Source organism: Myxine glutinosa, chromosome 14 (assembly GCF_964187855.1).
Source record: "Myxine glutinosa chromosome 14, kmMyxGlut1.1, whole genome shotgun sequence".
In the NCBI taxonomy this organism is placed as follows: Eukaryota; Metazoa; Chordata; class Myxini; order Myxiniformes; family Myxinidae; genus Myxine; species Myxine glutinosa.
The window spans coordinates 40,870,743-40,883,918 of NC_136274.1; the positions used below are offsets into that span (position 1 = coordinate 40,870,743).

At 44.0% G+C, this 13,176-nt stretch overlaps 1 protein-coding gene across 2 annotated transcripts in view; it reads right to left on the bottom strand.

Moving 5' to 3' along the window:
* LOC137439653 (TBC1 domain family member 4) overlaps nt 1-13,176 on the bottom strand; it is an 80,133-nt gene that overhangs the window by 16,711 nt on the left and 50,246 nt on the right. For both annotated transcript variants that reach the window (XM_068135616.2, XM_068135617.2), the window contains exons 5-7: nt 10,863-11,687; nt 7,903-7,992; nt 1,189-1,293 (exon numbers count right to left, since the gene is read on the bottom strand). In XM_068135616.2, coding sequence (XP_067991717.2) covers nt 1,189-1,293; nt 7,903-7,992; nt 10,863-11,687 — 1,020 coding nt within the window. The remainder of the gene's footprint in view (nt 1-1,188; nt 1,294-7,902; nt 7,993-10,862; nt 11,688-13,176) is intronic.

The window sequence follows — 13,176 nt, forward strand, 5'->3', positions numbered from 1 at the left end:
CGTACCAGGAGAGAGTAGATCGACTCCTGACAAACTCTTCCTATATAAACGTGCGGCTCCGAAGTAAAATGGCAGCGTGTGCAAAGCGACATAGAAACAGGTGTAGCGGCCGCTTCCATATTACAGATTCGGCGCGCACTCTTCACACATAAACGTGCGACTGAGAAAGACGTGTAGCGGCCGCTTCCGTTTTGCAGAATTCAATATTTTTTCAAAATGGGTGCCATGTAGTGTTTAGATTTGGATGATTTGCGTGTGATATGATTCAGCGGATGCTTACATGAATAGTTTAAAATAAAAAAAGCCTTCCATTTTTCCCCAAGCCCTCTCCCTCCCACACATCTCCCGATGTCCCTGCTCTCAAATGTTTTGTTTGTGTGCTTCCCCTTCTCTCCCCATCTTGTCTACCGCTCCCTCTTTTTATATATTTTGTTTGTCTGTTTGTTTTTTTTTGTGATAAATGTTAGCTCTTTCACGAGCCTCGATTCTGTATACAAAAAAACAAAACAAAAAATTCTGATATTTTGCCTTTTCATTTGGGCTTCCCAATTGAAGCCCCGCCCATAGGGCGGGTACCATTGCTAGTGTGAATAAATTACAACAATGATGTAACAGACCCCTCACTTTACAGCATCAGCCAGGGAAAAAACTTGGATAAGAGTGGGCAACTTGCGTACCAAGTGCATTATACATTCCATTCTTCATTGGACCAATAAGCACTGAAAGATGCTTCATTTATGGCAATTTCATGAATGCAACACCGAGGATAGTCGTATTATTGGAACTCAAGCTCAGAATTGAGTCATTAGCGAAGTCTACAAAATTATGTCTTTCTTCTTGAATCTAGAGAGTTCAGCAATGTTATAAGCGTGAGTAATGAGGGAGAAGCTTTTTGTCTGAAAGCTAATGGAAATAACCCCCAAAAATTTACCACTCTATCCAAAAAGAGAGGCCTACCTTTACTAATTGTGCCAATAATTTGTATGTAATGGCTTTTCTGATTTGCCGCAAGTAGAAGAAAGAAAATCTTTTGATCATAATATTGTAATCGGCTTACTGATTGCCTGTACATTTAGCGAGCAAATCACCACGTTTTCCTGCACTTCAAATCTCTGTTTAGATATCCGATATCTAAGCAACATAAGGAAGGCCTCCATCAATCAATAACCAGAGAAATGGCAACATTACCAGCTCCTCTGAAGCACACTGAAAGACGTAGCACATAAAACGATGGCTTCCCTGCTCCGACGTCTCGCGACACATCAGTCCGAAGTGGTCCGGGTTGTCAATGCCCTGGAGGAAGGGAATAAGGGGTGCATAGCCACCGGTACCATCACACCAAATATACATCAGCAGCAGCCATATCAAAAGACAAAGCCTTTGGGACTACATTGTAGTTTCTGTTGTGTGATGCCACTAGTCAACAATCAATAGCTAGATCAAGGGACAAAATCAATAGGGCGTTGATCGGGATGTGCTAGCCGCCGTGGAGAGTAAGGAGAAGCGGACGTTTTGGGCATTAACCCTTCGTTGGAGCAACAATAAAAAGTGCTCTGATGCTCCAAGGAAGGATTAATGCCCCTCCTTTTTGCTCTGACAAATGGTTAACCCCCAAAACAGCGTTTAGAATACATCGATCAATGTCCTGTTCATTTCATTCATAGTTCGACCGGTCCTGCGACACAGGCCTTCACCAGCAAGACTAGTTCTTCATGCTACAGTAAGAAGCTAGTATTGGTTGGCATTAACAGGGTAGCTCCCATAAACAGCTGCATATGGGTAACGTTGGGCCAAGGTTGGTTGAATGATCCTGCCAATGCCAACTCAGTTTGGCCAAAGTGCAAACCAGCATTTTGGCAGACAAATCAGCCATCATCGGGACAAATCTTTATTTCCTGCAGGATGACCACCAACAGAAATAATGCACTTCGTGAATCAAAAGTCAGTTGGATGGCGTAAAATTGTAAAAACAACAGCATCAAGAAAGGCCAAAGAGGAAAGCAAGGAAATGAAAATAGAAAATTAAATATGACACAAATGTGTCAATGGATATGCCTCAACCTGTTAGATGTTAACCTACTGCTGTGTTTGATCTCAGTGAAAGGTCAATGAAAATTTAAAGGTCAAATAAGAGAAGAGAACGTCAAACATTTCTAATTAAAGTCATAGTATGCAAAATGACGTTCAAAGGGTGCATGACCTTTGACCCATGACATATTGAAGCCAAAATCTAATGAGTTCATCATTGTATTACAGTCCATACTTGTCCCATGTTTGATTGAAATCCCCGGGTGGTGCATATGTTATAGTAGTTGGTTGGATACAAAAGACGGCACAAAATGAACAAATTAGGAAGGCTGATGCGGAAAGGAAGAATAAAAAAATGCAGGTAAAACTGGAGAGTTCATAGAACACCTTACCCCGTGCAGTCTTGAGAAAAAAGGACACGGGGAGGGTCTTTTCAACTATTGCTTTGTGTTTTGCACCAAACAAACAGCGATATGCACCGTCATATTTATTTGTACTAGCAAAGGTACCCGCCCTACGGGTGGGGCTTCAATTGGGAGGCCCAAATGAAAAGGTAAAATATCAGAAATTGAAGGCTTTTTATGGAGGAGGCCAGAAGCAAACAGGCAATGCAGATACGGCGAATGCTAAAGCATGAAACCAATAAATTCCACATTCCTGTAGCACCTTCAGTCGCACGTCAGACATGGACAGCAAGTTTGTGAAGGACTTCCATGAAAAACGTACCCGTTCACAAACAAACGGGTACGTTCACGTATAGAAACATCGATCGTGGGACCGTGGCGAATCTGCATATGGCAATTCGCGAAGTTCACGTTCAGAAAGTAGAAACCATCATGGCATGTCGTCATTCACTTGAACTCGATATCTCTTTTTTTAAATTCCAAACAACATAACTCCAATTAATCACAAAATAAAATTTTAACAACATTGTTAATGTTTCCTTCATTGTAAAAACTACCAAATGAACAGTTAAAAAGATTTTGAGCCGATCGGTGTTACGGCCTTGGCAAGATCGATGGAGACAACAACAACAACAACAACATGCATTTTAAAGGCCATTTATGGCCATTTTAAAGGCCATAAAGGCAAGATCGATGGAGACAGCGATCTGTTAATGTATTCACCGCCCAAATAGCTATGTGGAATTCTCTCATGTAGAAATTAAATGTCTTTGAACTTTTCCCGAAGTCATTATTTACTTTTAATGATGTTTATATACGAATGATGTTTATATTGGTTTTGGGTCGTCCTTTCCGCATATCTCGTGGGAATGTGAGTTGGAGAGACGACCGTGATGGCGGGGAGGGGGATGGAATTCTCTCAAGCAGGGATTCAACGCCCACAACGGTACCCGCTGCCTGCGGGTGGGGCTTCAATTGGGAGGCCCAAATGAAAAGGTAAAATATCAGAAATTGAAGGGTTTTATTTATTTTAAACGATTCATATTAACATCCGTTAAATCATATCACACGCAAATCATCAAAATCTAAACAGTATCTTACTATAATTCACCAAATGTGCCACAGTGATCGATACACTATGATTGTGATGATCGTGATCCTGAATAGTGATCGATAATCGTGTTCACAATCGCTATGTCGTATGTACTCCCGATATGCGTTTCCTTCAGTTGAAATGGGTTAGAATTCTCCCAAGCAGGGATTCAACCCGTGTCCTTATAAAAGGTCTTTGTCCGAGGTCACCGAGTCCGATCGAGTCCGTGCAGCGATCAGTGCAGCCATTTGTGTGGCACCCGGGAAAACAACATCGTCACAATGAGAACAATGAACGTTATGCGAACGCGAATGTTATGCGGGAGTCCAAACCTGAGAATGCTGGAGACTAAAGCTGAAATTGGGAAAACTAAATAGCCTATTTTACTCCTGGAGATCCCAGGATTATCCACCCAAAATATCTTTGCGATTGGTTCAGCAGTTTTTACGGTACCTTCGAACAGACAGACAGACAGACGGACATTTGGTGAATTATATTAACTAGCAGCAGTACCCGCCCTATGGGCGGGGGCTTCAATTGGGAGGCCCAAATGAAAAGGCTAAATATCAGAAATTGAAGGCTTTTTTTTATTTTAAACGATTTATTTAAACATCCATTAAATCTCAAACGGTGCGGCCATTTGTGCGGCACCCGGGAAATAACGTCATGCGAGAGCAAGTATCAGCAGGATGTGGCAGTGTGGGAGTCCACGTTTCTGATCCTCCTTCATGCCGAAGTAGCCCACCACTTCTCCAAGCATTCCGCTCTTCAGATCCGCCATGACAGATTTAAGCTCGATACTGAAGACGCGTGCAGTGAGTACTCCCGATGTTGTATGTACTCCCCGTGTCCTCCAACAACCCGTGTCCTTATAAAAGGTCTTTGTCCGAGGTCACCAAGTTCGATCGGTGCAGCTGTGCAGCGATCGGTGCAGCCGTTTGTGCGGCACCCGGGAAAACAACATCGTCACAATGAGAACATCGTCACAATGAGTACAACGTCACAATGAACGTTATGCGAACGCAAATGTTAGCAACGGTACCGGCCCTATGGGCGGGGCTTCAATTGGGAAGCCCAAATAAAAAGGTAAAATATCAGAAATTGAAGGCTTTTTTTATTTTAAACTATTCATATAAACATCCGTTAAATCATATCACATGCAAATCATCAAAATCTAAACAGTATCTTACTATAATTCACCAAATGTCCCACAGTGATCGATACACTATGATCGTGATGATCGTGATCGTGAATCGTGATCGATAATCGTGTTCACAATCGCTATGTCGTATGTACTCCCGATACGTGTTTCCTTCAGTTGAAATGGGTTAGAATTCTCTCAGGCAGAGATTCAACCCGTGTCCAGACAGACATTTGGTGAATTATAATAGTAAGATGAATGCTGAATCTCACAGTTACTCTGCCCTCAGGGCATGAAAATGAGGTAGTGCGGCTAAATGTCCAAGAACTGCTAAACGGAAGGTTTTTGAAATTGCCAAGAAGGTGATTTGTGTTTCCGTGTTTGAGTAAATAATTCAATGAATATAAAATAAAGGTTTTAAAGGCTGTAGAAAAATAATAATAATAATAAAACTAGAAAAATAAAAGGTTTTTCCCAGAAGTTTATCGGAAGCCGTTTTCAGAACGGTTTTTTGGAAGCCATCAGAAATAAGGTTTTTTCAGAAGCCGTTGATGCACCATCAATTACACCACTTTATTTTCACCAAATTACACCACTTTAACACATTGAATTTGTTATTCGTGCCTGTTGCCTGTATCCTTTCTGACATCCCTAAAAACAGGAAGTTACCTGTTTGGAATCATTTTCAAATTTGTTTGACTGCCGGACAGGCAGACAGACTTAAAAAAAAAAAACAAGACCAAAAGTCTAACAGTCTAAATCTAAAGCTTTACTGCCGCTTTACTGCTGCTTTACTGATGACTGCCGCTACTTTAATATATAGAACATATATTTTAACCTCTAGTCTAGTAACTTTGCAGTCACTATGAAGGGATTAGTGTTACGATTACATTTATTATAATATTAACGTTACATTATCATTATTACGAAAACGATATTACTATAAATAAAAAAACCGAGGCTAATTCCTTACTTCCACAGTTACACCGCTTATCATTGATTCATGAACCATACACCTCTTCAATCAATTAACTTTCCATTCACGACATTGGGATTAAAGTGTTATGGTTATATTTACTATATTATTATTATGATTATTACAAAAACGATACTACTGAAACGATACACTACTGTATTAAGAAACCTGAGCTTAATTGTCCAAAGCAGTCCGAAAGTGAGGCATGAAACCTAAGGCCTATACGTACCATATTGTTGGAAGACCCGTATACACCTATGCTTTTGATATTTGATGATCATTTTAACAATCGGTTTGTTTGTGTTTCACACTGAATGAAAAACGAAAAGGTAGAGCATGGCGATTGTGATATATGACAGGTTCGACGATATTGTTACGGATCTCGGATTACGGCGCTCCCCTTACCGAGGGGGGGGGGGGGGTTAATCCCCTAGTCTATTAAGCTGGCCGTCCGAGTCCTAGAAGATATCGCGCTCCTTTGCAGGGTTGAGATTGACCAGGGTGACTGGTCAATGGGTTCCCAGATACCTTCGCCAACCTCGCCGCAAAGCAGGGAGCTACTTCTGCCCGAGCCACGGACAAGATGGAATTTTGCCGAGCGGTTTAGCAATCCGAAGCTCGAGCCGTTAGCAGAAAGACTAACCCGATTCTGAGCGGTTCCTATATCGTGCCACCGATACTCAATGGGGAAAAGACAACGATGATCGGACGAGAGGAAACCAAAAGGTAAGGAAAGAACAAATATGATTTATTGACTACACTAAAAGAGGAAACGAAAGGCAAGAATATACAAAAGAAGGAAATAAAAGGACATAGGGCAACCTTATACAGTCTTATATTATCACATGCCCAGGACAGTACAAACACACTTACACGAATGGGGAATAGCAGGTAGAAGGAGAAGGGTCAAGCAGATGGTTCCAGGCTCCGGGTCCGCCGCGAAGAATGGCAGGCAGCTTCGCGTGTCGTTGGCGCGCGACCGCACCTTATAATTATGCGGGGGACTGGGATGCCGCGTACGTAATCTTCGTGCCAAATCTCTCTCGCCCAACGTTCGTCTCAGAGGGTACCCTCACGCAAGTCGCTCAAACAACGTGACAATCAATCGAGTGCTCCCCGCGCAGTTCGTTCACATCAGCATCCCCCGGCGCAGTCCGTCAAAGGGCTTCGCGCACACGCTTATATCATCACGCGTCGAAATCAAGCCGCCTTCATAGGGCTACGCCCACTAACGAGCTCACCTCAGCCCTGGTTGGTCAGCGAGGGCTCACTGGCTCCACCCTCGACGGCTCGTGGGCGAGGCCACACCTCATCCCGTGGCTCCGCCCCTTCTTTCCTCGAGCCGACCACATGTTCAATGGCGTTTGGAGCGAGCGCTAAGGCAGCGACGACGGCAATAAGATTATGTGAGAGCATTAGGAAGGACAAGCCCCGCCTGTAGGTGCTACTGGCACTTTGGAGAGAGAGAGAGAGAGATTGGGGGTAATTGAGGGGCCTAGGTTATTTGATTAATACAACGCAGATTCAACTATTGGAAACAGATCCTTAACTAGAACACATACTAATGAAATAACTAAAGAAGAAGCCTATGGTGTCCTACGTGTTGCAATATGACCCAACTTAGGGTGCGACCTTTGACCTTTACACCAAAAATGGGAGTATTTACAGGGGATTATTTATAAGGGATTATTACAATATTTACAAAATGGAGGGTTCTAAAAACCGCAACAATATGTTCGGCCTGAACGAAATTGGAATCAAAATGGCGGTGTGCGGAGTCAGCCGCTGTACCGCCGTAATGACATCAGACGTAATCACATCACCGTGTCATGTGACCAGATCCTCAGCTCTGATTGGTATATGTTTGAGGGGACATACGGACAGACAGACAATGTTCTAGACGGCTTTGCCCGAATAGCTACACCATAAAAATCCCCTCACTCGGTGTGGATGTGCTCAGAACGCGATTCCGTACATTTTGGCAAATTCAGAGCCAAAGTACTGCTAAACTGCAGGTTCGTGTTCTGATTCATGTTCCAATTTGTGTTCTACAGTGTTCAATATATAATGTGAAATTGAAATTAAATAGTTGCTTGACCATAGATTGATGTCTGTAGACAGACCGACCCGCATGAGGTAATGATGCAACACACACACCTTGTAATGGCACCGGAAACGTTGCTCAACCTCAAAAATATCCCCAGTGGATCGAAGCATCTCACAAATGTACAAACAAATTACATCAAAACTTTAGGCACACCTGAGACACTGAGGCGACCTCCTTGAAGTTCTTCTCCATCACCGTGCTCTTCGACTCTGGGCTGATCAGATAGATTTCAAATCGGCCAACCTGTGTCCAGACAAAGGAGCAAATCTTCCACAACCTGCCCGGTGGAATAGCAATACTTAGAATAAGCCCGCCACCCTTCCTCCCCACTTCCTCAATAAATCAGTTTCAACTTAGCTTGTAATGTTTCATATACTTGTGCAAGGGTTGGTTATACCAATGACTGCTTCCTTGCTTGACGTTCAGCATTTAAAAGGATACAGCACGGACAATCCCCATAGGTTGGCATCCAAAGGGAGGAGGAAATGCCCCGCTGACTGCGTTGAGAAAGGCAGGGCCATTGTTGTGACGTCACTGATATCCAAAGTGCCCCGGAAAGTGATGGAACTTCCCCCAAGCTCAGTGGCTGCGTTTGTCTGGTCTAACAGCCCTGTGTTGTGTATAGTGTATTCATCCGTATGTCCATGCGTGTGAGAGGTCGCTGAAGATGCATTCTTGCAAAAGAACCAACGCAAGCTCTGGGTAGACACCGTTTCTATCATTAGGTTTCATACAACATCCTTAATTTGAACTACTACTACTACTACCACCACCACCACTACCACCGATTATGATGTACGATACACTGTCGCAGAGCGTCAGTGTTGCTGAAGCAGTTTCCTGGCAAGGGTCATGCTGGGTGGTTTGCCATTGCCTTTCTGGCAGTAGTTGGAATTTGGCCATGGTGCCGGCGATAGCTCACCTACTCTTCGCGAAGGATACCAATCTGCCAGTTTATAGCTGGGGTCAGTAATCTAACCCAGATAAGCTCAAAAGTAAGTGCACTACCTTCACACCACCTACCAACTTACACAACGTGGCATAAAAAATTGTAAGGGAATGGTGCTCCATTAACCATAATCTGACTTGCTCTGATCAAGGATCACACCATTGGTCAGAATGTATCATCAATCTTTGGCAAGTATCATACTAAAATACGCAATTTGGCGTCTGTCTGTCTGATGATTTTTTGACTGAGATACATTCCATCGTTACTTATCCAATCACAACCAAACTTAACAGGATGACGAAGGGTTACACAATGAAGGTTGTAGTGCATTAATTTGCCCCCTCCCCAAGGATGTTTTCTCTCCCGAGCGGGTTTCCCCATCATTGCTGTCAATGGGGTTGCGTGTTGCGGTGTATATCCATGTTGTTAGCTTTATCGTGGCGTTTTTCCAAGGCCGCTTCTAATTAAAAAAACTAACGATAATAGCATAATATTAATGTTATCACAAAACAATATTAATACCAATAATATCCCACCTCCCCAAGGGGTTTTTCCTTCTTGAACAAATGTCGATTCAACGTTTATAAATAGCTTATGATGGCGTTTTTGTGGGAGCAACGGCCCAACGGCCTCTACGATAAGTAAAAATATTATAAACCACAAACACATATGATTCGTTTTTTTAAACAGTCGCTAATGCTGTTTATAACACTAAATAAAGAAATTTGGAGGAATCACGACATCCATGAGGTAAGTTTTACTTCCAGAACTGAGCGAAGATCTACTGTACTCTATATACCCCACAAGGGTTGGGTTAATAACATGACCCATTCTGTCGCTAACGTGGCGTTTTTCGTAGCGAACTTTTGGAACTCGCCCCAGCTGTTTAACACAAAACTGAAAGGGAGGAAGCCCAAGTTGTGCTCATTTACCAAGCAGCTAGCTAGCGCTTGCCAAGCCAGCCATTCCTTAACGGTTTTGAATGGAGTGCTTGCTCGAATGCTTAAATCACTTGGCGAACTCTGCACAAGAAACTTGGTAAATGAACACACACCCAATGTTCTTGAGACCCAACCATAGATCGACTGTAATCTATATACCCCAAAGGGGAATGACCCTTTCTGCCGCTTCCGTAATGAGCACGTGTACTAGTACTCTTAAAATGCACCTGAGGTTTAAGAAACATGTCCAGCTCATGTCCTTAAAGTGATGGCTACATGATAAATGAACTCTTCCTCAGGCAAGACATTTTGCAGATAGAGCACAGCTCTTCTTTACACAACTTGGTAACAGGTGCAGTCTTCTTATGTGGGTAACATCATTTTCTGGGGGCGCACCTGTGCCACTGATGCAGTGCCCCCTGTAGGGTATAGCAGGAATTTGGAGGTTAGCCAGTGTGCTGGCGATAGCTTGCCTCCTCTTTGAGGACACCAGGGGATTTTTAACGTCCACAAACTGAGGCTGGCAGATGGGGCGCCCAGTTTAACATCCATCCAAGGGACGACACAAACATTGATGAATCACCCTGCCTGTGAAACACTAGGATGATAGCTTATAGCTGGGCCATGATTCAAACCCAGGCTAGACAGTTTAGAAGCAAGTGTGCATACCTCTAGGCCATCCTACCAGCCCTACATGTATAGTGGCCCTTGGAAAGAATACCGACAACATAATTTCACCAGCAGAAGCCTTTTACAACACAAACAATTTTGGTGAAGATAGCGAGCAGCAAGTCGTTGTTGTTGTGTTGCCCCAGCCAGTTCTGGTTGAAGATAGCCGATCAATCCCAAAGAAGCAACCCAGAGATCCCTCACATCAAAGATATTGTGTTCTTGCCTACGTGCAGCCAGGACTGCACAGTCTTCCCTAATTTTTTATTGTGTGTGGAGCGGCCTGGCAGTGGTTGCAGATGTCGTCAGTGATGTCCTCAGGTCTATGTTTGTAGCGATCAGTAAGTTAAAGGAATTGCTGGTACTTGGAGTTTTACAACATTAGCCTATTCATGAGGTGGCAAATATGAATAGAGGTAAAGCTGCCTTACAGTTTACCACATAATAATAAGGCACAATTCTAGGAGGTTTTCAGTTGAATTTTTTCAATCTCAAAAATGTAGTTTGCCATCTGAGAAATGGGTTAAAGGATAAGAGATGAGGGCCTTTCTCACCTGAAAAAGCATCGTGTGGTTTATGTCCTCATCTTCCGGCTGTGCCACCTCTGGCAGGCTGGCATGTCGTATGCGTTGTGGCTCGTCCCCTGCCTCAAGAGGTCGCACCATCATGCGCGCAGATGCACTGTTGCTACGTTGGCGAAAAGCAACGGCTCTGTGCTTGTCCGCCACCTCACCACCAGCTGAAGGCCAGACCCGTAACCGTGGTGGCATCGAGGAGGTATGAATGATATCTTTACTTTGATGAGGTGAAGCCAGCTGCTCACTGCAAACTGACTCGTCCGTTTCAGGGAAGCCAGAGTCAGTTTCTGAAAGGTTTGAAAGTGACAATTGAGTGGTAAACTTGGCACGTGAAGTCACCGGTGAGCTCTGGAACAGCGGTTGACTCGTGGAGCGTGAAAATTTTGGAGAAATGGATGGTCCTGATGGGGTGTCATGAGCTTCATTTGAGCCTGCATTCCCGCTGCCTTCAGCAGGTGGGTTGTGGCTGCCAAGATGGCATGAAGAATTTAGCACGGAGTTATTTGGGGGCCTACACTCTGAGATCAATGTCTCTGATCCACTTCCATTGCTTGCCTTTTGTTGTGTGCATACCTGTGCAGCCGAATGACCACCTTCCTCACCATCCTGACCGCTGGCCTGGCGGAAGTGTCTCAGGCAGTCATCAATGAGTGATGGCTGCGGTTTGCGAGATGCAACTGTAACACGGCCGCGGTAACGAACCTCAAAGCGAACGGAGTCTGAAAAGGCACTTTGGGATGCCGGCTCCACGGGCGGGCCTGCCTTGCTTGCACGGCGCAGTTGGCCTATCAATCCAGGAACCTGGATAACAGATAAAGAAAATTATTGGGCTAATTTATGCAACAATGAAAAGAAAATGAATGTGAATCGAGATGAAGACAAAAGTTTATAGAAAACAAAAACAGAAACATGTCGTGATAAACCATTCGGACAATGAGGCAATAGCCCATAAAAAATGGACATGCAACGTCTGAACACCTTGAAAGAGCAGATCCACTGCAGAAAAGGAACCATGGCCATGATGTCCGACTTGATGCTGGCGGGTCAATGGATTTTTCAAACTTACAGTTGCACTGGCTATACAAATCCCTCCTTTTCCCTCCCCATGCAAACTGCCGTGCAACAACTTTCAAAGGTTCCTCTGTACCCGCCTCATCCAAAAGAGAGCGAATGAAGGAGCCCGGTGGAGGATCGAGCCAAAAATAGTCTCCGGTTGATTTTTAAAGCTGGACGTCGCTGCAAACGGTTTCCTGTAACTCATTGGCTGGCATGTCGGCTCGGCCCACCTATCAAAGACCCGCCAAGAGATGAATTTCAAATGAGGGTTATGCGATGGAGCTTGCACATGAAAGGTTGACTGTGACGTAAAGCGAGAACGGATCGGAGGAGAAGGAATTCCGATGAATGGGGCCATTTACCCCAAAGAGTCATTAAAATTGAGAGAAAAAATGAAGCAATCGCAACAGTTACATTTCAAGAATTCATTGAGGACAATGATGAATGGATGGAATTTTGATCCGCCCTTTATCTTGGTAGTTGGACCATGCAGTGATGGCATGATGTAAACCTCATTGCATTGTAATTACACTTTGCTTCCCAACGCACATTCGTGAATATCAAGTTAACGATTAGGGGGCCGGCAGGATATCCTAAAAGTACGCAAGCTCACCTCTGACCTGTCTATCCTGGGTTTGAATCTAAGCCCAGCAATAAACTGTCATCCCAGTGTATCACACTGAAGGCGATTCATCAATGTGTGTGCCTGTCTTTCGGAGGGACGTTAAACTGGGTATCCCATCTGCTGACATTAGTTGGTGGACATTTAAGATCCCAAGGTGTCCTTTTTTTTTCTTTTTTTTCTCCTTTTTTTTTGTATACAAGATCGAGGCTCGTGTAAGAGCTAACATTAATCACAAAAAGACAAACTGACACATAAAACATAACATAAACATAAGACATAAAACAACATTTTAGAGCAGGGACATCGGGAGATCTGTGGGAGCGAAAGGGCTTTTAGGGGGTGGGGGGGGGGGGGGGAGGCACGGGAAAGGGGGGTGGGGAGGGGAGGCACGGGAAAGGGGGGTGGGGGGTGGGAGAAGTATGAAACACATGGACACTGCTAGGACTTCCAGGAAAGAAGTCGGAATTTCAAAAAAGTGGATCTGGGGTGAATTAACGGGGATAGAAAAGATCAAAGTTTTGGAAGGGGGAAGACAAGAGATGGTGGTGAACAGCTGTTTTAAAGACCTGGAGGGAGGAGTGGGATTTAATAGAGTGAAGGAGTTTGTTC